Source organism: Diadema antillarum, unplaced genomic scaffold, assembly GCF_040938485.1.
Source record: "Diadema antillarum isolate AM-2024a unplaced genomic scaffold, OU_Dant_1.0 seq00000403_RagTag, whole genome shotgun sequence".
NCBI classification, from domain to species: Eukaryota; Metazoa; Echinodermata; class Echinoidea; order Diadematoida; family Diadematidae; genus Diadema; species Diadema antillarum.
In genome coordinates this window covers 150688-176332 of record NW_027271393.1, presented here as the reverse complement: position 1 = coordinate 176332, position 25645 = coordinate 150688, and the positions used below count along the sequence as shown (strand labels likewise).

Here is a 25645-nt window from a genome sequence, read left to right as displayed (position 1 = left end):
CTGGACAGGGTTATGGCTAGCTATACGAAAAGGGTGAATACAACGGAAATATATTCGCCATCTGACAAATAATCTAGTATAGCAGTGATTTGTTCCATGTTATAAACTTGCGAATTTTTGGGTAGGAAAACATGCAAATTACGCGGCGGTATGACTAAAAATTGCATTTGATTATACTCGATAATACATTAGCTAGCCGAAGAATTGAAATATATTGCCTATATAACAACCAAGAAAAGCTTTCTGTCGTGTGTTCGCAATACAATACAAAAGAAGACATGCTAATTTTGCTCGAGGAATTCTTGTGATGTGATATCTATGATGAATTTTGGGTAGACAAGTGTAATTATGTGAGAAGTCGACTTTCAGGTCAAGACCATTCAAACTGCCAGGTTTCAACATCGTGTTTTTTTTTTTTTTTTTTTTTTTTGGGGGGGGGATGTTGCTTTTGTCTTGCAGTGGTCATGAAACAATAATAGATATCAAAGGACATCAGTAAACACCTTGAAAGATAAAAGAATAATTCTGACGATGATAGGACAACAATACTAAAGACAGCACCAAGATTATGTTTCATTAAAAACGATAGTTGTCACAATCATTTGCAATCTTATGATGACTTTCATCATATTTTCTGGATTATCGCCAACTGTACCTGTAGAAATGGCTAAGGTTATTTTTTTTTCGTTTTCATGATAAATAACACGAAATGCTCTTATATGTCACACGAACTACCATGCGCTACGAGAGGTGAGTATGTTCAAACAATGTTTTAGCGAGTAAGACCGACTTTCACAAAGTTACAAACCTTTACACCAAGTAACAAAAAAGTAAGCGTCTCATTTTTTTTCTTCTTACTGTCCTTATGGACCAAATCTCGTCACTTATTCCATTAGGACGACATGAGTTCGAACCACATTCCTTAACCAATTACATTTCTGATTTCAATACAGGTTTGCATTTAATAACTTTCTTGCTAATCCAACGGTTTCCACACTACAGTTGTATTAGCCCGTACTCTCTTTGAATCGTGACTTCGAGTTGATATGATGCCGCCGATCATTGTCACGTACCATTAACAGTGTCAACTCCACCACATCAGCAAAACAATTCCCTACTCTTTACCACATTAAAATCATGGCCAATTGCATCTTGGTCATGGAGCTTTTTGAAGCAGATGCGCAGATTGCGAAATCTTCAATTTAAAATACCTTTCAATCAAAGCCGAAATAGTGACGGTGTTAGAGCACTCATACCATACATGATCTAAACTTTCCAACCCTTCTCACTTATTTCCACCGATATCAACAGAACTGCGAAAGCTATATGCGATTATTGCAACAATAACAACGACTAAAAAAAGAGAGAGTAAATACATTACAATCATACAACTGCCCTGAAAATGGTACATTATTGGGATGGGTATCTGATATGTCCAGTCCAACGGGAAAGCATATTAGAACCTCATATCAAGTACAAAAGTTTAAATGAATAATTTCAGGATGGCATACTTATAAAGATATAGACATTACAACCAGTGAAAAAGATTCAAAGTTACTTGGATGGATTCAGAAGCATGCAGTCAAGGGCGAAAATGAGACATTAAGCTTCAAACAGTAGAATGTTCATACGTCTCTATGACAAATGTATATTTACACCAATCTACCCTATACTTTGCAAGATAGAACATCCAAACATGGGGATTAAACAACAATTAAGCTAACGTGAAACTCCAGTTTGAGAATCCAATTCAAAAGGCCATTTAAGATAATGGGTTAATTTCAGATCACCTGGTGTTAGAAGTAGAAATGACCAAGGAACAAAATGAAAAACAAAAACCAACAACCTTATGAAATTGTCCTCATTTCAAGAACAACTACTATGACGCTGCGATTGTAACATAATTTGCAAGCATAAATGCAGATACTTTTTATTCCGAGTCCTTAGACATTCGCCCTACTACGCAGCTATATGGAGACACCAAAGGTGGCCACGTTTCCTTGTCTTCCACCCAGGACGACTGACCAGGCTCTAACCGCCACACTTCCGCCTCACAGTCTTCCATCCCATTTTCTCCTCCAAAGATGTAGATGCTTCCATTCAAGACAGCGGTGACGAAGGACATTCTACCCTCCTGCAACTCCGGTCCGAAGCGCCACTCGTTGTTGTCGGGGTTGTAGATCTCGACAGACTTCAACATGTTTTCAGGTCCCACCTCACCCATGGCCACACTTCCGCCTATCACGTAGATCTCGCGATTGGTGACGGCGACACTAGCACAGGTACGAGGAAGAATCATGTTGGCTACGGTCTCCCAAGTGTCGAGTCGTGGATTGTAGCAGTAGAGTCCATCAAGGACAGTGTCTTCGGATTCACCGCCGATACAGTAGAGACGTCCTCCGACAGCAACGGCCCTGTGACCAAACCTGACAGCTTGCGGCATTGGTGATATCTGTTTCCAGATATTGGTGGTAGGATTGTAACACTCAACGCTCGCAAGAGCGTCATCGCCATCACTACCCCCAACAGCATAGATCAGACCATCTAACACCGCCATACTGAAGTTGCAGCGGGCGACGTTCATCGCGGCACGCGGAAGCCATTTCTTCTCGAAATGATCGTAGAGAAATAGACCGCCTCTGCGATTGGAATACAAACGTCGCCCGCTGAACTCCGTCGGTTGCCGTGCCATGACGTAGATGCTGTTCTCACCGGTGATGACGCTCTCCGCATCCTCCATGAGCTCCGGCAGCGCCTTTACGCGGTACGTTGTCGGATTGTTGATATCGCTTAACATCTCGCTCGTGTTGCTCAGGAAGACGAACATATCGGCGAACGGCATTCCCTTGCGCGCAGTTGTGTTGACCTTGGATAAGTCGAGATCCTGGCGTCTGTCACGCAAAACGTGATACTGCAAGGCACTGTCAATGATCTGCTGGCATCCCTTGTTGTGCGATACGACGCGATCCCGCTCAACCACATCGTGGATATAGTAGGGACTGATAAGGCCAAAGCGAACGTGAGCAACTACATCGGCGAGGTCGGAACGGCGAGATTCAGGGTCATGCTTGACCCACGCCATCACGGCCTCATACACGATCTCTTCCTTGTCAACATTCAGCTCATTTCTGGAAATGAGATCAATCACTTTGTCCTTGCTGAGGCTCATAAACTCCTCCTCTCGACAAACTTCGGAAAAGTTGTCCATGACCAAGGTTTTAGCAAGTGCCTCCAGCTTTTCGCAATTGTGCGCAACAGCAAAAAAGTAGATGCCGATAGAGTTTCCTACGGTGATATGCTTTTCCAGGAACCTTGCGCAGGCATCACGCAGTGTAGGCATCTGGAACATGTTGACCGCAAGCATTAATCCTTGTACATTGTCCTCATTGATTTCAATTTGTGATGTGTAGGCGTAGTCCAGGATGAGGCGCATCGAAGGGGCGTCTATACCAATCAGGCGGATTTTACTCTGTCTGCTCTCAGCCAAGTTGGTGGTGAACATGGCATTGAAGTAGGGACTGCTGGCTGCCAACACACATTTGTGACAAGGAAACTCTTCGTCATCGACTATCAACGTAACATCAACCAGTGCACCTTGCTCATACAAAGACTTCAGTCCATGAACAACTTCTGCCACATGCTTATTATCTTCAAACTGATATTTATCAGGAAAATTGTCAAGAGAGTCCTGTGTTTCTAGCTTTGCTCGCAGCTTTGCTTTGCTGCCCTGTCGCTCGATAATTGCAGCATGCTTCTCCCCTACCACCTCTATGCCGGCCAACATCGATGCTAGCGCTACAGTGGAAGACGATGAGCCACTGTAGTTTGAAGATCCACCGTAGCCTGATTGACCCGATGACGATCTTGAAGTCGAATGGGAGCTGCCGCTGCTGTATGGGGATGACGATGTCGTCGAAGAGTACGACAAGCCCGAAGACGAATGACTCGAACTCGATGTCGTTGACGGAGTAGGGCTGCTTGAAATGCTGCGACGGTCACGGACCCGATAGGAGTACGAATAGTCGTCGCCACCACCACCGAGGAGGGATGCAGACGTCTCCATGGCAGCAATTGTCATGTTACGTCTGCGGCGCGACGGGGTCCCTATCGTGAGGCCGAGGAAGTTGTACCCAGGAGAGAAGAAAGTTTCTTGTGTTTGCTACGGAGAGAAGAAAGGATGAAACCGGTGGGATCTGTGTAAAAGAACAATCAAACAATATATATGAAGTGATTAAAAAGGCACTCACAGATATTTCATAATAATAACACGTAAGGCCTACGGTATAAAATGTTAGTGCAGGTAAAGAAGTCTCGTTTGAAAGCACAACGAACGAGGTTCACACTTTACGCCCATGACATTTTAACTGAAGTTGAAGCTGAGAACCCGCAAAAATGATTGAAATCTGATACTACGATTCATCTTTGAAATTAAACTCAAGTATGCCTAATACGATACAGGAAATACAGTGGAGACATCACTACCATTCATTTCATAGTTTATAGACGAATTGCCGCTGTATAGAAAATACAATCTGCTTACGGAAAAGCAGATTCTAATAGTACTCTGTCTCTTAGGAACTTTAAATCAAAAATTTATTGACATTATTAACAGAAATATAGTCTGTGGCTATAAGTTATGTTTAAGAGTTAAAGAGTGTAACAATTCTAGCAACTTTCCACTGCACCGTAGAGGAGCGAATGTCACACGAATGGGATTCAAACTAGCAGGTATTTTTCAATGTTTCATCAAGCTGCAAACTGGTTCGGCACTGCTAGATTTAAAATGTAACGTCGATTTTCTTTGATCTTTAAACTTTATTTTAAATTCTATTAAAATTTACGTTGCATGATACATTTTCTTCAAAGAGTACAAAAGACTGAATAAGATAATCAACTGTTGCATCAGGTAATTGATATAACACACACCCATCTCCAAATTCTTTCAGTTACATACGTATATGAATACGGGTGTACTTTCCCATACATTAATTCGTAGATTTAACCTCTTTTAAAGGAGATCTCCGGATGATTTTCAAACTTTTACATATGAACAACTATGTCCAGATAACAACAAAATTATTCATACCCCTGGGAAATTTTTAGTTTTGAGCAGATTTCTTGCAAGTAAAGGATGGAGTGACAGTGATTGGGTGTTATATCTCCAACATTTCTATTGTTATGCAAATGAGGTGAAACTGGAATTAATGTCAATTTATAGAGGACGAATAAGAGTAAAATGTTAACGCCCAATCACCATCACTCCATCCTTCACTTGTAAGAAATCTGCTCAAAGCTAATAATTTCTCAGGGGTATGAATAATTTTGTTGTTAACTGTATATTTTGGTTATACTGGGTACAGAGTTTCAGAATTTATAGTGATTGGGATGAGAAATAAGAATATTTTCAAAATTTATAACAAATTACTATGAACAGGGATGATGACATGGCAGCCTCACTATAAAAATGCATGAGTTGGGGCTCAAGGAAGCAGAACAAAAGAAGATGGCATGCATAAATTCTACACAGGTAAACTTGTTAAGCACGTGGTAATGTAATGGTATTACATAGCTACATTTCTGAAATAATCTTATATGAGGCTCCTATGTCATCATCACTGTTCAGTGTAATTTGTTTTGGTTTTTTTCAGAGTATTGATTTCTCTGCTCAAGGACCACCATAAATTCCACAAATCTATACATGGAGCTTTCGATTTATGTACTCCATGATGTGAAATTATGAAAATCGTCTGGAATGCCCCTTTAAGACCAGGTTTTCACAAAACTATCACCTAGATATTGCAAGTTTTTTTCATCTACATAAGTTGAAACTTGTCATTGTGATATAAGTACGCAACAAATCTGTTGCAAAAACAGAATAGATGAGATGTTGACAAGAAATTCATTCATGAAAGATAAATGACGGATGAGAGCCAATAGGAGCTTCCTTTCCATTTTCTTTCCCTAGCATAATGCTGTGTGTCATACTACAGATGATGCCCATTAACCACATTATGCACCTATTGTATACGTTCCTTTTAAATCATCACTTTGCAAAATTATGCTTCTGTACGCACGATATACTTGATTTAGGTGACATGTGATCACATATTCAAACAAACAATCGATGAACAATGATGAGTTAGACTTTCTAGCTCAGACACCATACAGCCGTCCACGTGGCAGCGCTTAAGACGGAAATACGTGTGCTCTTTAACAACATTCTAACGCTTGTAGTTCCATCAAAAACAGCAACAACAAAACAAACAAAGAAACAAACAAGTAAACCACATACCGTACAGTCATGGCCTATACAATTCCAGCTACATGATTTTCCTGTCAACAGTGACATTGATGTTGCTGCAAATATTAGTGGGTATATCTTCGCTGCATTACCTTAACCGTGTTACCGAAACTGCATGATGTCTCAAAACAACCGCAACAAACATTGCAATGACCGATTACCATTCATTACAATATTTCAGACATGGTAGCTGAAAAAAGTACGTCTGTTATGCTACGTAACAACATGCTCAAACTGTCATGCTCAGTTGAACTCAGCATGAAACCGAGTGGCGAGTGCCGACGATCTCATTAAACAGTAAGGGACACGTGAGTTCACTTTACCAGACACTATCATTAATGTCAGATGAAACAAGCTATGAAAGAGACAACTCTCCAAACCTTTGTGATGGATGAATGGGGGAGAAAAGGTTATCGCACCCATCCTCTCTTTCTCCCTCATAACACTGCGAGTATTTCAGATAACGTACAAGATTAGGTGCAGAAAACGTACTTGGTAGGCGTATCAACATGGTGCAGTTAAAGCCATCGTCACTCGGACATGGGCGTGGTCCGTGGAGGTATTTCTTCCGAGGGTGATGGGGGCATCGGCGTAGTTGTCGACAAAGTGTCTGATGACTTTGACGATGACGATACTATGACAATGATCACAATCGCAATTGTGATGACGAGTATGAGAAGGGCAATGAAAGCCGCAATGCGGCGATTCTGCGGGTTCCTACAATCCATTTTCCTCCTCTTTCGTTACGGATATACTCCGCTTTGACAATGCACCACGAAAAAGAGTACACGGTAAAAATTGCGTGGAAACGAATGCAAGATGTCCGGTGATGAACGCTCCCTGTGTAAATGGCGAGGGGAAAAAACCCATTCCTATATCCGACCGTTCGTACTCCCAGTAATACATTAGCTTGTTGGGCGTCGTATGGAACCTTGTCCTCCTACCATGCTGCGTATCAAGCCATTTTTCAAGCCATAATATTCCTCTGCTGCAGGCAGACTGGCGGCCATGATTGGAGCAACATGCGCATGTCAGCCTTGATTATAGTGCCGCTTACCGTGACCTTCCTTGAAACTTTAAAGGATGAGTGCACGCCCCGTCGAGCAAGTGAAAACAAGAAGAGGGGGAGGCCCTGCCCTGATGAATGACTTAAAGTCAATACACTTTTATCGCGGGGAGATGAAACGCAAGCAAGTTGATGAAACAAAATTTCACAAGTTGCTATATACGATAGAAGTGTAACTACAAGATACCCATTATGCATTTCGTTCTCTCAAATTTATCATAATCCATCACCATGGTATCATTGCAGTAAATCCCAAATTGTCCAGAGAACTATCAATCTACCTCCGAATTATCTGATTTGACAAGCGTGAAGCGTGAAGAATCTTCATGTCAGAATTATCATAATCATAGGCTGGAAGATTCCATGCCCAATGGGTTGAACGTTTGCTGGTACACCAAGCCTCTTTGCCATGCATATCACACGGACAAGGCTCCTCTTTTTTTTTCTGACAGGATTGCCTCCTACAGTTAGCAGTCCCTCGCGTTTTGCAAATTCCGACTTTAATGCAACATGGCATCGGACAATCCCAGGTGCAGAGAAGGCCTTCGCCGATTCGAAAGGGCAGAATGCAACCGCTGTGAAGGCGATGAATACTGATGACCCAGGGAGGATCAAACTTGTCTTCACGTCCACTGGATATTGTACAGGTTTTTTGTTACGTTCAATCGGCCGATGCTGGCTGGCCAAAAAGCAATGTAATCAATAGACAGACACTGTTCAGATGAAAATTTCTGTGCAAAATATGTATGAGCAATAAATGTTAACACTCATTTATTGAGTACAAACTATACGTTTTGAATAACATATTAGTTTTGAACAAAACAGCTTAAATAATTTCCTCGATAGAAGAGCAGTGCTTATTCTCAGCAGCCATTCACTGAATATTGTAGGCTACAAAAGTAATAGAGTTACCAAAAATTAGTTAACATGTTATCATGGTCATAAATCTCGTGGTCATAAATAACATGGCAATCTCTGCAGGAGAAATGCCTGCATTCACTCTTTTATTTTTTCTAGGTTATTGAAATATGATTTTTTTTTCCCTTTGACATTGTTGATACCGCTTTACAATCTGCATACGCCGAGTGCAAGCGTGTGGACTGTTTGGATAGCTTAGTTTAGACAGTGTATTTTGCTCAGTAAAAAGGGGGGAAAGTCAAGGACGATTTTCATTCCCTAATGTGAGGTCTTCCATCAATATAGGATGGAGGTCGAGGCAATATACATACACTCTGTGATTTCAACAGCAATGCATTCTTAAACGCCCGCATTAATTGCATGTAAAAGACGTCCCTTATAGGATAATAATTCATTGCCTGTTTATACCTAGGATTAATGATATACTGCACCACGTACCATGTTAAAGGACAAGTTCACCTTCATAAACATAAGGATTGAGAGAATGCAACAATATTAGTAGAACACATCAGTGAAAGTTTGAAGAAAATTGGACAATCGATGCAAAAGTTATGAATTTTTAAAATTTTTGTGTTGGAACCGCTGGATGAGGAGACTACTACAGCTTGTGAGTCATATGCGTACAACAGTATAAAGAAAATGTAAAAGAAAATTCAACATATTATCACTTTTTTCGCATAATAAAAGAGCTCTTGACTTGCCTCTTTCTAAAGGCAGGGGGAATAATATTGCCCATAACATTTGTCGGTAACGAGTCAGGGGAATGTGTACTTTTTTTCAAAAGATGGAATTTTGTGAAATTCTCTTTATATTTTCCTTATATTGTTGTACGCAAGTTATTCATACACTGCAGTAGTCTTCTCATCCAGCGGTTGCTGCACAAAAATTTTAAAAATTCATAACTTTTGAACGGATTGTCTGATTTTCCTCAAACTTTCAATGATGTGTTCTACTAATATTGCTACATTCTCTCAATCCTTATGTTTATAAAGGTGAACTTGTCCTTTAATATTGAATTGCAATTAATAATTACGATGAAGCCAGACCAAATAGAATGAAATGTCAGCGCAGGACAACGTCATTGAAGAACATGCACAGTTTATAAGTACGCATTTACATTGCAACATGTTTCATGCCGTCCCGTCTCTGATGGCCTTTCACTCTTCTGATAGTGAACCCGTGACTCCGCCTTCTTCGTGACCTTATCTAATCGACATTACAATGTTATCGATAGGTATGTGTTCCCGAGGGAGGTAGGCGATTATACGACGCGAGTGCTCGCAATATTACATTATTACTGTGTTTCACGTCTTACCCAAGACCAGCTCAGCATATGCTAGTATTTTGTTATTTCGCTGCTGTAGTATAAATCATTTGCTTTGCAAACTATAAGAAGACAGCAGCGAAAGATATGCCAAGGTCATAGAGCAACTATAGGTGTGAGATTTTGCGGGACTGTCAGTGCCAGAGGGATCAAAGTGACCGAGCAGAGGAGGGTGTGTGTGCGTGTGTATGTGTGGGGGATGTACCAAACCCCTCCTACGGCAGGGAGCTTTAGCATTTTTAAGCTGTCAATCTTGTGATCTGACATTTTGGATTTGATATTCTGATAACAAAAAATATTATTAAAATATGTGAATTTTTTAGGTGGTTGGAAATCTATGTTTTGTGTGTGTGCATGTACGTGTGTGTGTTTGTGTTACTTGGTAGCTCTGCAGAGACTGAAATATCACTGAATGATTGTACATAGAAGACTTGAGATAGATGTAAACGCATATTCTGTTAAGCACCTGTTCTTTTTATCGTGATGCACGCTGATCTATGTTCACCATGCTACATTTGCGAACGTTGCCCTATGTAAGAAGTGAGGCAATTTCCTTTGGCACTTTACTGTGCCAACAACCAAGAACATTGCCGAGCACACTAATGTTAACTGCATGGAATGACTGTGGAATGAGGTAGTTATGAGCAGCGGGAGCAACTCAATATCTGGTGATTGGAATGTCCCCGTAATTTCATTTGAGTCCCTGGATCTCAAAGAGAGTGGAATGAACCTAACGATGAATATATATCTCTTCGGAAAAAAAAAAAAGCATTACAGTACAGAATGCTTTCCAATGACAGAGTGTCCTTATGTGCATTCTTTCCACACACACACACACACACACACACACACACACACACACAAATATATATGCATATATATATATATATATATATATATATTATATATTTATATTTATATATATGTGTGTGTGTGTGAGTGTGTGTGTGTGTGTGTGTGTCCGCTTGCATGGAGCATGCGAAATCTTATGTCATGGGAAGTAGAAATGTAAAAATCTAAAATTTCTATCTTAAAATCAGAATTCCCACAGCGAGCCAATCAGGTATAGAATATAGAATAGAATAGAATATAATAGAATAGAATAGAATAGAATAGAATAGAATAGAATAGAATAGAATAGAATAGAATAGAATAGAATAGAATAAAATGAAATGAAATAAAATAAAATAAAATAAAATAAAATAAAATAAAATAAAATAAAATAAAACAAAATAAAATAGAATGGAATAGAATGGAATATGTTCGCATAAAAATCAACAACAAAATTAGCCCCGCTGACTTGAATCTGATTATAGTCGTTGAGGTATTTCAGTATGATCAACAGACAGAAATGATTATCGGATAACTTTATCATCAAAATCATGGACATTAAAACTAGGGCTCCCTCCTGCCCTTCTCCTCATCTTTTCATCTAAAAGATCTGAAGAAAAAGTAGATGAAAAATATTTTAAAAGGGTTCTGAGATGTCAATAAAACGATAATAACGCCCACCCTCTTGTTCTGTTGAGCTTTGTTGCGAAAATATCTGAATTCATAATAAATGACAGCTCTTGCAGCTCTCAAACCAAGATTTATCTCAAACTTCAAATACCATAAAAAGGTATTGGTACCTAAGACCAATTAGAAGAAATTATTGTTACTTTTTATTTCTAGTTCCGTTAAAGTAGGATTTCCTTTTGGGCAAGTGAAAATAAATTATTGTGGAACATTGATATTATGACTATGTATAGGTGTGTTTATGTGTACAGGTGTACATGAAATTAATAAATAATTGAATACGAGTGACTCACAGCTATATATACAGTTTGCAAATAGAATGCTACATAAGATGGGTTCACCAACAGAACTAGTAATACTGTAAGAACCTGACGACATTTTTGTTTCTTTTGACTTCATCACCTCATAAATCTCAGCTGTGATCTAACTGTGAGTGGCACAAAGGTTGGCGTCCTCCCACTCTTGGACGTACAACAATATGCAGAGTGAAATCGGATATCAGCTGACGATAGCTTTCAGAGATACATCCGGTCCCTATATACATTTTGTCTTGCAAAGACCGCCCAAGGCCTATCACAGCAAAAGCAGGCTCCCATTAATCGAGACTGACTGGGGGTGGGGGTCGGTGACAGGCTATAGTGACATGACAAATGCTTACTCTCGATGACATGTATGTACACATACACGAGAGTAAGAGAAAAATTGAAATTGAAAAATTGAAGGGAAAAATTCTACATAGATATGTATATTCAGACGTCACACTTGCATGATTTCTATGAAAGAGAGTGAGAGAGAAGGGGGGGGGGCACTTGATCAATTTGACTCTTTCTGTAAGACAATAGTGAAGAATTGAAGGATATCATAGAAATATGGTTTTACAAATGTACATTTCGTTCAGCTGCCGCAACTTTTGTTTCAGAATGAAGTTTGTGTGAGATTATTTTCAAACATTTTGTGAGTAATGATTTCTTTTCACTTTCTTGACAGAGTAAAGATTGTCATTAACCATTTAAGATACTACCGTTTTGAACATACCACGATGAATGTTTTACTGCATACATGTATTCACAATATTTTTCGAAAGATTTCACTCCCCTTTTTACCTGCATTGGTATAGAAAAAAACCCTGATAGAACTGGTAGATTATTTGTATAGCTTGTTGATATACTCAATGATAAGCAAATTCAAGTTATCCCGGTATTAACGTAAATTGACTGTGCATTGCTGAAAATCCCTCCGTTATCTACCTTAGATGTAGATGTATTTCGAACCCGAAAGTAATGGAAACGCTCCGTGCAAGAGAGCAAAGTAAAGTAACGTGATCCTCATCGAAAACTTTTGATATTTTCATTCAACCGCGAATATTCTTGAACCTATGTATCGAGTTTTGCACCAATCAAAATCCATGATGGGGTTCTGAAGAGCTTTTACTACTTTGACCTTAGTACTGAGTACAGACACACACACACACAGATCCACACGCATACAGAAACACACAAACACAGTGTGTGTGTGTGTGTGTGTGTGTGTGTGTGTATAATGATGATGATGAAGAACAGCGCCATCAATCCGTACAGAGTATTCAAAGGCTCCCGGCTCGCACAACATTTTACATCTCATTCACTCACTAACTATACTATACTATATGTACTACATCACCCATTAAATCAGCATTTCAGAAAAGCATTGATGTCTATATTGTAATCTTTTTTTAGGCCTGTGTAATTCTGAATGTTATTTCAAATGTTATTTAATGCTATCGAAAGTCAACTCTCATTATATTTTAATTATATTGCATTAAAAATTATCAGTGTGCATTTATTTATGATGGTTAAGTGTTTAAATAGGTAAGTTCTGGTAAATGCGACAGACCACTCAGACACTCAATATGACATTGCATGACCACACGCGTTAAATTATCAGATACACGCGTACGGTATATGTGTATGTATATTTGTATACTATATACCTTTGATGTATATATGTACAGTGCATGTATACAATGTTTATAATTCATATATGTATATATATATATATATATTATGTATGAATATGCGATGACATTATTTGAAAGGCATATTGTGTACTTTAAAGTCAATACCTTATACAGTTTTAGGACTTCATACCTAAATCCTTCCACAGTGAATAGAGATCATATGGCTATCTTACAGAGAGAAGGCGCAGTTAAGATCTGAGACATCCCAAACCCGGCGGGATCGCACGTACATGCGAACTATTTCAAAAATGCCACACAAGCGAGCAGGATGTTTGTGGTGAGCAAAATGTCTGTATCGTTGTTCACAGAGCATTATACAGTATATAGCCTATAGTTTATCTACAGTTAAAAACTTACAGATGTATATAAGTTAATCAATATCATTGCAAATAATGGAATACAATCAATATACATACACATATATATGCATATACATAATTAATCACAATATCGATGACCAGACAATGTTTTATTCCAATGCTTTCAACGTATGGTGTCACAAATCCTATACCGTAAAATCATATAAACAAACTTGTTTTTAATACATGAGATAAAATAGTGTGAATTTACCATTAAATATTATGAATCATGAAATGTCATAACACTTCATTGATAAATCTGCCATATCCAACTTATACTGATTGTCCTGTGTGATATTCTAACAGATTTTGTCTCGAAGCAAATTGTTCTTTTGTTTGCCTTACCATCCATTTCTTCAATGTTCACATTGATAACGTCAAAGAAATATGTATCACGGTTAGGACAATATTTTGCGCTTTCGGTCGGTACATCCTTACGCACTCTTGTTGATATACTAAATATACGCTAAAAAGTTAAAAAGAATTGTCTGATCTACTCTAAGAAGGTTTAAGTCATTATGGTAATTTAGAAAGGCAAGCGCGATGTCTTTCTTTACACATGGACACCCATGCAAAGGTACAACGTAAACAGAAACTTCTAAACATGCATATGCACGGATAAGAAGCTCTCGTTCATAAGCGTAACGCGTTCTCGAACTTTGACTAACAAAAAAGAAAAAAAAATCTTAAGAGCAAGATATATGTGTCTTATTTAGACTGATGAATATTATTCATTATGCATGAATCACCGTCTTTTGTTGGCGTGCATTGAAAGGTCACATGGGTCATCTCTAACGACCTACACAGAGCTGTATAGGAATGCGAAAGCGATGCGAAAGACATCTGATATCATTTAAGAGGCCAGACATTCTCAAAACACTGCACAGGGGTGGTAAGCGCACTGTCTTAAAATCCTCATGTATACCAAAGTGAAGAAAAGTTTTTTCACGCATTACATGCAAGTTTGAAAATACAGCCTGGAAGTATAGATTAACCGTCGTTATTGTCAGTTATTAACATCACAGAAAAGAAAACTTTTGACAAAATGACTCTTCTTTGTATGACTTTTTGAATATTCCTGCCTGCCCCTGCATCCGTCGAATATCAACCACAAGGATGTGATATCTTCATACTCATCAAAAGCATAAATACTTGGTTACACACTTAATAACTCCGAGTAGAAGTTTATAACAGCCTTCACATCACATGCGTTTATACTTGAATCATACGTACTTAGATACGTGATCACACCATTAATATATATATATATATATATATCACGTCGCCTTAATCGACGTAATTTGCTCCCTGACACGAGACATTGTTCTTGACTCACTTTACAAATTTTTCACTATTTTGTCTGCAAACTGCTGGATTCCACTTTTGAAATTTTTCGTTAGAATATCCTTGTTCCATCATAAAGAACGGACTTGTGAATAGTAAGCGAACACGTTCTGATTGCTTTTAGAGGCCAATGTCGACCCACCAATGAAAATATTCAACGTTCTCCTTACTTTTTTTTTGCTGTTTTTTGTAGTTTTTTTTCTAAATATCAAGAGATCAAGAATATATATATCAAAAGTATGTCACTTGCTGCCCGCGGGCTACAAGGAACTGACCATAATTATTCATCGTTGTACCTCTTAGCTAAATTCATACAGTTTGGAAGGTCTCAAATTTTTTGTGGCATTCGATGTGTCATACAGCCTCACGACTGAGCAAACTATATACCCCACCCATATCTCATGCGGTCCTTTAACTCCTCCGCACCAGGAGTAATTATAATTCCATGGACGTAGATTATAGCCAAATCTACAGCTCGCCAGGAAACCTACTGACCATGGTCAAGCCGGTATCTTCGCTTCAGAAGCGAATAAAACAGGCGTGACATTCTCTGGTATCAGGTGAGGCCGTCTCCCTGAACTCGCAGTGGGAGGGCCTATAGCGATGTAACACATATCCGCACAGTATGGCGGCGACGATAGCAGTGGTACGTTCCACGTCAGTGTCTAAAGAGCACATGTGTCCGTTGCCCACTTTACCATGAGGTTACCCGTGTATCCCGTCGTGTTTGGCATCTCGTATATGATTTCCGGTGGTGCCATTTTTAAGTGGTATTCAGCAGCTGGTTCTCTGTTATGTACATCATTGGTGAGATTCATCAGGATAATCCTCTGTGTGGTGTTCCAACTTTTTATTCCAGTTTGTGATATCATGGTTCCTTGCTCCTCAAATGACACACATTTTCCGTTCCGTTGTTCCATGATCCTGAGGGAAGACGTCTTGAAGTTTTGGTGTTACGTTTTGGAAATTGTGACAAGTTTACTCCGATTCTCTACAGCATATACATTCTTATAGGTATATCAATTCAAGTGTCACAAGGAACCATCAAAGGTATTTTGACCTCGGGACAAACAATTATCATTCAAGTACAACTCGATCATTCTGTGTTTGCGTTGTGCATCACAAGTTACTCAGTACCCATGATTACAGGAAACATCACGAGATATTCAAAATCTGCATGTGAAAACAATAGTATCTTTACGAGAAACCTTTCACTCTCTCGTGACACACAGACACTTATACTGAAAGGTAAGGATGAAGTAAACAAAGTGTACGTGTAGAAATATCTACACCCTTTGATAGGAGGATTTTGATGAATTAAAACATCAACATAAAGAAGAGGTTGACTTACAGTGGCAGAAGATGTCTTGTGACGGCCGAGGCTTGGGTCCAACTGAAATGAAGAAAAAATAAACCCAGCTCGTCGGTATGAAAGCCGGGGAGTAGTAAGGGTTCTTGTCAGCTATCCCCAAAGGTCACGAAGGAGGAGACCATTTACGCAACCATACCAAACAAGCTCGGTAGATGGGCGAGTGGGGGTGGCGCCGTAAATACTTCCTGAAGCCGTATCTCCTACAGCTTCCACGCAGCTTGATCGCGGCGGCTCGTCAACAATTCTTCGGGTCCCTTATCTCTCTGCATACGTCGGCGGTGCCTTGGCATCGCGGTGCCACCCGCTTCTTGGTCCGAGTAGGAGTAGGGAATAGCTCTACGATAACACTTTTTGGACCTACTAAGAATAGACCGGCTAGAGCCTCGCTGCCATCGACGTATCCGAGTGGTGATCAGTATCTTGTGATGAAAACAAGGTTTGAGGTGCTGGTATGCAGACGTGTGTAGCCTGTCGATTGGAATGAGTGCATCGTGGGGGCAGGCGGATCTTGGGGCTGTGGACGTCAGCTCGATGGCATGCAAAGGTCGGGTCACGCAGAAGAGGGACCAACGAATTCGAACCGTACTGTGTCATCGCAACAATCGTCTGCTCCACAAAACGAGTCATACATCGGAACCTCGGTGATGAGGATGTAAGGAGCACACCACCGAATCTCTAAATCTTTGCAACCGACATCCAACGTTGTTTATTTTTTTTTTATTTCAAAGTAAATTCAGTGTTAACCTTAAACATTACCTTGCAGTAATTCTAAAATATTAATAAACACACGCATTATCTTTGTAAAAAAATACTGTGTATATTCATACTAAACTGCAAATTTTTAAAATTGTATAGATTAGGAGTATTATAAAGTGTAAGACAAAAAGAAGTGGTAAAATGGAAACAAGTTACCTGATCTAATATGATTGATACTTAATTTTGTTTTGCAAAGATACAATACAAAGATAACATACTTAAGTTAAATAACATATTTACAAACTAGTATGTCAGAGAAATGGACAAGTCTCGTGGATGTACGAAGGTATACTTAAACCCAATGACAAAGAATTTTGTCAGATTATCAAATAAAGTTGTTGGGCTTACCTTTTTTTCTTCATTTCACTCTTCTGTCATTGGAGAAAACTGAGAAAAGACAAAAGAAAGTGGGGGAAAAGAAAGACAGCGGGCAACAGTGTAAGCAGGTGCCAGTTTCTCGAGATGGTGCTATAGATCAGTACAGCTTTCCTTCACCGATTTACGATGCTTATCTTTAAACAGAGTAAGAATGTTATGACTACTACACTCATTTTGATCTGCATTCATGCACCGCCCCTTTCTCCTCCCAGACCGTAAACTCCTTCTAGTGATGACGATAAAATCAGCAGGAGGTGCAAACATCCATCACACATTGAATAGTGAACGCCCGCCTGCCCGCCCCGGTCTCGCCATTCCTAAAATGGAGCGCAGCGTACCAGTGACGTCACAGGTCCAGCTATGCCCCTGCGTTAGAAACATGCGCCGTGTGCCAGTCCCTTTGCCGGCTGGCTGAAGGCATCATTCGCTGGCCACCATTCCGAATGCTGTATTTCAAAACTGCCTCGCCCCTTTCACTGGCTAGTTTCTTAAACAGTGATTGACATGGACACTTCCGTTGAGGTGGGAATGTGTGTAGGTGTTATGAGGAGGGTGGCCCATCGAAATTGATAGTCACAAGTTATGAATAAGCGGTATGAGGACTCTACATCAGCTGTAGACGAACAGCTGAGAGAATTGCGATGGTAAACAGCCCGGGTAAGGGGATCATAACAGAAGAGAGAAGCACAGCGTCTGACACCTAGAAGAACAGTGTGATTTAGAAGAGGGCGTGCAAACAGAGCCGACAAGTCTTGGCAAAGCATTTGTTCATTGGAGTATAGTCCTTCAAAGCAGTAATCTTGATTTCAAATCGTCATAGATAATCTCTCTCTCTCTCTCTCTCTCTCTCTCTCTCTCTCTCTCTGGGTGAGGGGTGTATCCTTATTCCGATTATAGGTTCGGTTCTGTCCGAACTGAAAAGTCATACCTTAAACATTAACTTCAGCAATTTCATAAAATGACAGAATGCAACATTCATGAAGTACATGAGATGAAGTCCAAGGATGCCTGATAGAAACGTCTTTTTGAAGTCCACACAAAGTGTAATGTCATAAAAGTCATGATATATATTTACGCGCTTAGATTGAGACCTGGGACATTTCATGAAGCGTTTTGTCGGCTATTTCTCTGACATACATTTGCTCTCCGCCAATCAGATGCAAGGATATATGCAGCTTATAACAGTTTGTCTGAAAAAAAAGAAGAAATATCTGACAAAACGATTCATTGAATGTCCCCAGATGTCTTCAGATGAAATTTTAAGAAAAATTGGAACCAATGATGCTGCTTGGGTGTATGTGAAATTTTTGTCGTCGGAAGGACGTTGACAACACACGGCTAATGGCTCTTCTTGTATGACATAGTTTGATGTATATATCATTTTTTTTTTGCTTCGGACCTATCGTTACACGTATACTGTTTGGCGTGATGCTGTTGCTTTAGGTATGTAAATAGGACTGCTTACATTGGCATTGGCCATTCTTCTTTCGCTATGGTTGAGGTTGAATTGCGTTCATGTTTATGCAGCAACATGTCACAAGGTGATAAATCAGGAGACATCATTAAGAGCTCAGTGTCGGTTAGTCTGTTGACAAGACGTCAGGATAGAGCATCTTATAGAAAGAAACGATTGGAACATGAAGACTGTCAGCTGAACAATACTCAGGCACGTGCTGAATTCTCAGTCTCTTTCTGTGCCTGTCTTCCTTTCCTTGTTTCCCAAGTATCTCGGCTTCTTCTTTTTATCCAAATGTATTCCTTTATTTCATCAATGTTTCTTTGTCTCCAAGAACACACATAATTATTGATCACAAAACGTTTGCAAGACGCTTGACAACCGGTACATATTCAATTCAATTCTGTTCATTTATTTTCATTCTTTTTTTTCCCAACAAAACATAACACAGAATAAATCAGGAATTATATTAAGCATATACATTCGGTTTTGCAAAGGATAAATGATACAGATAAAGATAAACATGCATACCGGCAAAAATACAAAGTTATGCTTCAGTTGACAAAATAAAAAGAATTGAGAGGTCCACTAAAAAGCATGCTTGTATATTGTGAACCACTAAAAAAATCTTATGAAATACTTATTTGCAAATACTTATATAGCACAAAAATAATTTAAGACAGGACGGAACAAAACAGGAGAAACACAACATGACACAACTTGACAGGTAAAATGTTTGCAAATAAATAGTCGGCAACTGGTAAGTAACAGATCGGCATCTAGTTCCAGATCAACACTTTTGAGAATTTGGAGGTTTTCGTCACCCACGGTTGTCGATAGTCGCCGGTGTTTTGGGGTTGCTGGAGGTCGGCGACCAGTCTTCGCGTCTGCGTGACCGGGGCCTAAGATATGACGTCACGTAATTAAAGATTGAAGGAATGCTGACTGTAATGTCTTCGGGTTAACAGGTGAGTCATATTTTCCAATAGGGATTTCATGTGGCTCATTGTGAAGGAATGTTGTATCATATAGGATTATAGTCTCGCACACTCGTCAGCAAGCGCAGACTTGGCACGTATCTTATATTTGACAGAAGCTATTGTGTGTATCGATTGTATATATGTGTGTGTGTTTATTTGTGTCTAACCATGTCTACAAGTGAGAAAGTGACTATAATTATTGTCATTATTGCTATAGGCCTACCTTATTGCCGGGATCGACACTAACTTTTTTTTCTCTGGTGGCCCACTAAAAACCTTGACTTTGAAATTTGGAGGCCCGGGATATTAACGATCCATTTTGAATCTTAGTCGCCTGATTCGGCCACAAAAACATAACCTTTTTGGAAATTTGGTGGCCCGACATTAATTCCTATGTGGCCTTGGGCCACCGGGCCACCGGGCCACCTGGCCACCGGGCCCCCTGGCCACCGCCAATATCGAGAATTGTCAATTGATATCATTGTCGGTAATCATCATCACCTTTAATCGTCCATATCACTAAAGGTAGATTAGTATACGTTAGAGGTAAACTTTGCCGCATTACGTCAACGATGTTCTTTCCGTTAATATGATGCCTGTCCTTCAAAAGGGTTTTTGTTTCCTTCTATACACTCTCACTGGACAGGACTAGCTATATACTTGAGACTATTCTACATAAACCCTTTCTGTTTGCAGAGTTTTATGTGACTATTGTAGAAAGCCATTCATTATTACATAAGTTATATTTTGATAAGTAAATTATCTTGTCATGAAAGGGTAGAAGAAGCAATACATCAGAGTAAACAAGAGTATTAAAGAAAAGTCCGCGTGTTCAGTGCGACGTTTGATTTTGTTTGATTTAATTTGTTTTTCCATAATGATGATAAATGATACGCCAATGAAACAACATTTAGATAACATTAACAAAATACATGTATAGTATAAACAATGTATTAGAACAGTTCTTCTTGAACTGGCAAAAAAAATGTTACAATAAACCATTATGGACGGAAATCTAACCCCCACCAAAAAACAAACAAACCCAAAACCCAACAACAACAACAACAACAACAACAACAACAAACAAACAAACAAACAAACAAACAAACAAACATAGCTTGAATGCAAATACTGGTAACCTTAAGTGACGAATACTAGCAAGATGTGGGGAAAATGGACATAACAAACAATAGGGCCTACTTTTTTTTCTTCTGATAGTAACTTATATATTTCAACATACACTAATTACGCCATGCTCTTAAAAAGTTTGGGGATAGCTTTACATTTGATGGCATAGGAATACAAAATATGAGGCCAGTCTGAACTAATAACTATTCTTTGCATGACCTGGGTTCTCAACAGAGGTAAATGAAGAGAATATTGTCTTGTAGGGTAATGATGAAAACTATTATTTTCAACAAACAAAATAGATTGCGCTGCCGGTGATGGGACTTCTTGTTTGTGTAGTTTAGACATGAAAATGATATAAATCACTTTAGCATTTTACCATTCGGGATATAATTGAACGGGGATAATCTACATGCAAAATATATGATCCTCATTGCTTTCTAATGAACTACTTATAAATCATCAAGGTATGGCTTAAATGACCTGTCCCAGGCAGGAACACAATGAGGAAGGTATGGGAGAATTAAGGTATAATATGGTATACATGTACCAGCATTATTACAAGAATTTTTTTTTTCAATCTACGTAGAATTCCTGTATACATTCTTGATTAAAATTTATATCTGAGTGACTATTGTGAAGTTTCCATGACAATCAATCGTCTGTTATTCAACCAAGATGTGAAAAAAAAAGGATTTGAATCATTAGCAAATAATATTACAGACCATTCATCGGGTGAACTCTGAAAATCAGTATGAATGTATAAAGCAAACAAAAGCATCCAATAACGAGCCCTGTGAAACACATCACGAATCTGAGAGAGTATGAGATTCAAAACCATGATATGAAACGAATCAATTTCTGTCAGAGAGGTAGTCAGTCCAACGAGGTGCACCTCCTCGACCACTCCCAAGGCTTCCCCCGTATACCAATGAGATATAGTTTTTAAAGAGAACGATTGATGGTGCCAAAGGCTTAATTGACAAGAAGCGAGAAGTCAAACCAAGAGAGTTCCACAAAGAGCGGACAAAAGTACAAGCTCTAAAATTCTGTAGTTTTCACGCAGGCCCTGCATGTTTTCGCGCAAAAATGATTATACACTTGTCATTGTCTCATACGCAAATTAGGGGGGGCATTTCATGAAGCGTTTTGTCCGACAAATTTGTCGGACAAAATTGCACTCAGCCAATCAGATGCAAGGATTTCAGTACCTTATAACAGTTTGTCAGAAAAAAAAATCTGACAAAATGCTTCATAAAATGCCCCCCCCCCCGCCCCCCACCCGAAAGGGCAATGATGTCATGCCCTCATAACTCTCCTATTACTTTTCCTTACCATAATTGGAACTTGGATCGAGACCAACGTTCATTGATAGATAGTCAAGTCTTAATTGACATGAACACAATTTGTCTCATTGCCTCGAGTCGGGTTTTGGATGGTCTGTAATGGCCAATTTGCAGTAAGCTTCACTGCACATTCTTTGCAGTTTAATGGATACATTCGCTTCATCTGTCTAATGACGTCATTGTCTCGAACGAAAGGAAGAGTAAATGCCACACGCTGTACTGAGCCACGAGACTGTCTTGTCGTGATGTAAATGGTGGCACATTCCTGTCTTGTAAACTTTCAGCATGCCGCACGACTGTATCATGCATGACGTCATGAAGGATAAAGCTCTCGAGCTATCAAATAAAAACGAAGAGTATCAATAAAAGCCATAAAAAAAACGTGGAAACGAATTGACTCCACGAAGAGACAAGCCTAAACGATTCAAGTTTTACGTCATTTCTTTTTTCAACAATTTAAATATTCCTGCTCTATTTTTCTGTCTGTATGGTTGCAATCGCTTGCCTGTCGGAACATTCATGAAGACATGCAGATTATGGAATGAAATTAGGGATTGAGGAGACTTCCGATTTTCTGTGTCATGGGCGATCAATATCGTATTTTGTTTAATGCAACAGGAAGTCGGGCACTCATTTAAGGTAGAATTCATTTTTATTTTATGGCCCAATGATAATTGAAATTTGTTTTGTTTGCATGCATATACGTTACATCGGTAAATGGGCCTACGTCCAATGGATACATACACAAAACACTATAAGTGTATAGATACATAAGCATGATAGACATTTATACAAAAGATATACGCCAATTATGATATCAATATCAATATTAGAGATACATGCCATTGTAGGGGCGAATCAAGGAATTCCTTAAGGGGGCCTTTACAAAATTAAAGGGGCGCACGTCCCCCCCCCCCCAATTTTTCTTTTTATTTCTTTTGTTTTAGCAAAAATCAAAGGGGCGCGCCCGGTGCGCCCCCGCCTGGATCCGCCACTGCATTGGAGGAAATATTGATATGCCAGTATCATGCCATTTGTAAGTCAACATCGTGTCCGCACGTGATGTGCGTATATGCAGGTTGTAAAATTGTGTCAAATTGATAATAACTATTTTAAAGTTTTAAAAGATATGAGTTAGTGTATTCTTTGAGGGGGAGGGTTGCGATGAATAATCTAAATCAACACATACATCATACATCTCTAAAGAAACGCAATGGTATCTTGAAAGGTCCAATAGAAGTGAAGTTGAGTCGATGCTCTTGTTTTCTTATATACAACCAGACTCAATTAACGAAGTCTGCACTCTATCATGACTATTACCACCGAGGTATTAGCTGCCCATGCATTTCAAGCTGATAATATATGACTCCACATGGCCACGTTTAATGCATAATTCGGTATGTATGCATTATAGTGTAAACGCACATTGAAGTGCCATCCTTGAAAATGCCTGTCTTTGCTCAAGTTTTTGAAGCAAACAGAGTAAAATCAACTGAACCTTCATATGGTGAACGCTTTATCGAAATCGAGCATGACTTCCTAAAATAATAAGAAAGTTATGAACTTAGGTTCTGAATTTTCACTCGTTTCTAACCGCAGTTTAAATGAGTAAAAAAAAAAAATGTCATTTTATAGCTCAAGTTCTGTATGTTTTTGCGTCAAAAGACATAATATTCAACAACTGTAAAAGCCCCTTCTGTTGGGATGTTGCGACATCTCTAGTCTCTCCGTTGCTTTATCTGTATGTGTAGGCCTATATACTGAGTGTTTATGTGCAACTTAAAGTCAGCACTATATACCGAGAACAAGTATCACCATGCTAGAGATCTGCTTGTAAAATGGTCTTTCTAGCACTTGCTGTCTATTTGCCCTATTTGCGATAATGGAGTAAAAAGTGTACCTATCGGTACAGTGTGCAACGTACTAGTAATACCCAAAGAGATATCTCTTTGGTATACCCTATCACCCCCCCCCCCCCCCCCCATCACCACCGTCATCACCCTCGCTCACATCTACCCCCCCCCCCCCACCCATCCCCTCCCCCTCCCCCTCCCCCAACACACAGATAACATGATTGTGCACACACCTACCTGGGACTGAGAAGACACGTCCAGAGGGCTCGTTCATGCATTTTCTCAGGGCTCGATGGGCGGCGGCATTCGTACTCGCACTCGTGATCCACAGAGAACGTCACATACGATATAGGCCTAAACGTTACAGCTGCAAGTTACTGACCCTCACCCACCCGACCCGATAGTGTGTCGTGCTCGCAAGAGACACCCAACTGTTTCTTTTGATTTTCATCAGGCGTAAATGCAAAATGGTGAGTATAGCCCCCACTTCTTGCACCATTCATTATCATTTGATTTCCTTGAAACATACACTTGTATTGCGTTTAGGCATAACAACTTATCAATCGTCAAGCTAAACGTACAACTAGAATGTAGCCCCACCTATATGATTTTATGCTGGGTATTGCAGCAGCAAGGAGAAGGTAAAAATTTACTCGTACCGTAAATTTACCTCCTTGATTGCACTAGACAGAAAGATCCGTCCGTCCGGAGGACTCTTTTATATTTGCCATTAACGCTGTCCTCCGTAGACGGAGGGATCCGTGAAGCCAGACGCAGTCTCCGCGGAACATTCCCCGACGGACAGATACAGACCGATCTTTCGGTCAATGATTGCACCAGCTAAATTCAATTTGTACTAATCTACTATGTAGTATTTCAGCCAGTAGTTCTATGCTTAGTACATAGTACACCATCTCCTTATTCAAATTGTCAGATTGATCCTGATCCCATGACCGATCTCCGTGCATTAACACAAAAGGGGTTGTAAGTTTACGTTGATGTTTTGACTTTTGTAGACGATGCTCCAGGATTACAGAAATTGGTAATTTAAAAATGCCAAGTTGGATGGTCTAAAGATAAGATGTACAATATAGTACCACCCGCATGAAAGGCTGAGGAAGTTGAAAAAATTGGGCCTGTGGTGGATTCTAGAGTCCTCTCCTAACCAGACATAAATAGGGCATGCAGATTCTGGTGTCTTTTGATTTGGGTTTCGTTTAGCGTTAGCTTGATTTAGGGATGGGGTTAGGGTTTATGTTTGGGTTGATAATTTCTCTTTAATGTTCACCCTGCTGAAAATACCACATCCCATTTACATGCAACCCCATTAAAACTTTGACCTCTTTTGGAATGTTGGATTAGAGATTGAAATAAAAAAGTTGGGTGGGGTATGAAAGGTACCCTTTCCATAAATAAAGATGAAGCTAGTACCAACATAGCTACACGCAGCCGCTGTAGTGCGTCGCTTCGCGACCGCGATGTAGTTAGTACCGTGTAGGATACCGTATAGTATAGTACTACCTACTCACTGGACAAGATCAAGGGTGGTG

At 39.5% G+C, this 25645-nt stretch overlaps 1 protein-coding gene across 3 annotated transcripts; it reads right to left on the bottom strand.

Annotated features, from left to right (window-relative positions):
* Positions 1-449: 449 nt before the first annotated feature.
* LOC139732186 (kelch-like protein 24) lies at positions 450-24460 on the bottom strand. Of its 3 annotated transcripts, none has more exons than XM_071643059.1 (2): positions 24333-24460; positions 450-4193 (listed from the first exon to the last, which is right to left on the bottom strand). In XM_071643059.1, the coding sequence occupies exon 2, from the start codon at positions 4076-4078 to the stop codon at positions 1931-1933; it is 2148 nt and encodes a 715-aa protein (XP_071499160.1). In that variant the 5' UTR covers positions 4079-4193; positions 24333-24460; the 3' UTR covers positions 450-1930. The 3 variants fall into 3 exon arrangements, with proteins under 3 accessions (XP_071499160.1, XP_071499158.1, XP_071499159.1); XM_071643057.1 differs by lacking the exon at positions 24333-24460 and adding an exon at positions 16178-16644; XM_071643058.1 differs by lacking the exon at positions 24333-24460 and adding an exon at positions 6794-7016.
* Between the last annotated feature and the right edge of the window lie 1185 nt (positions 24461-25645).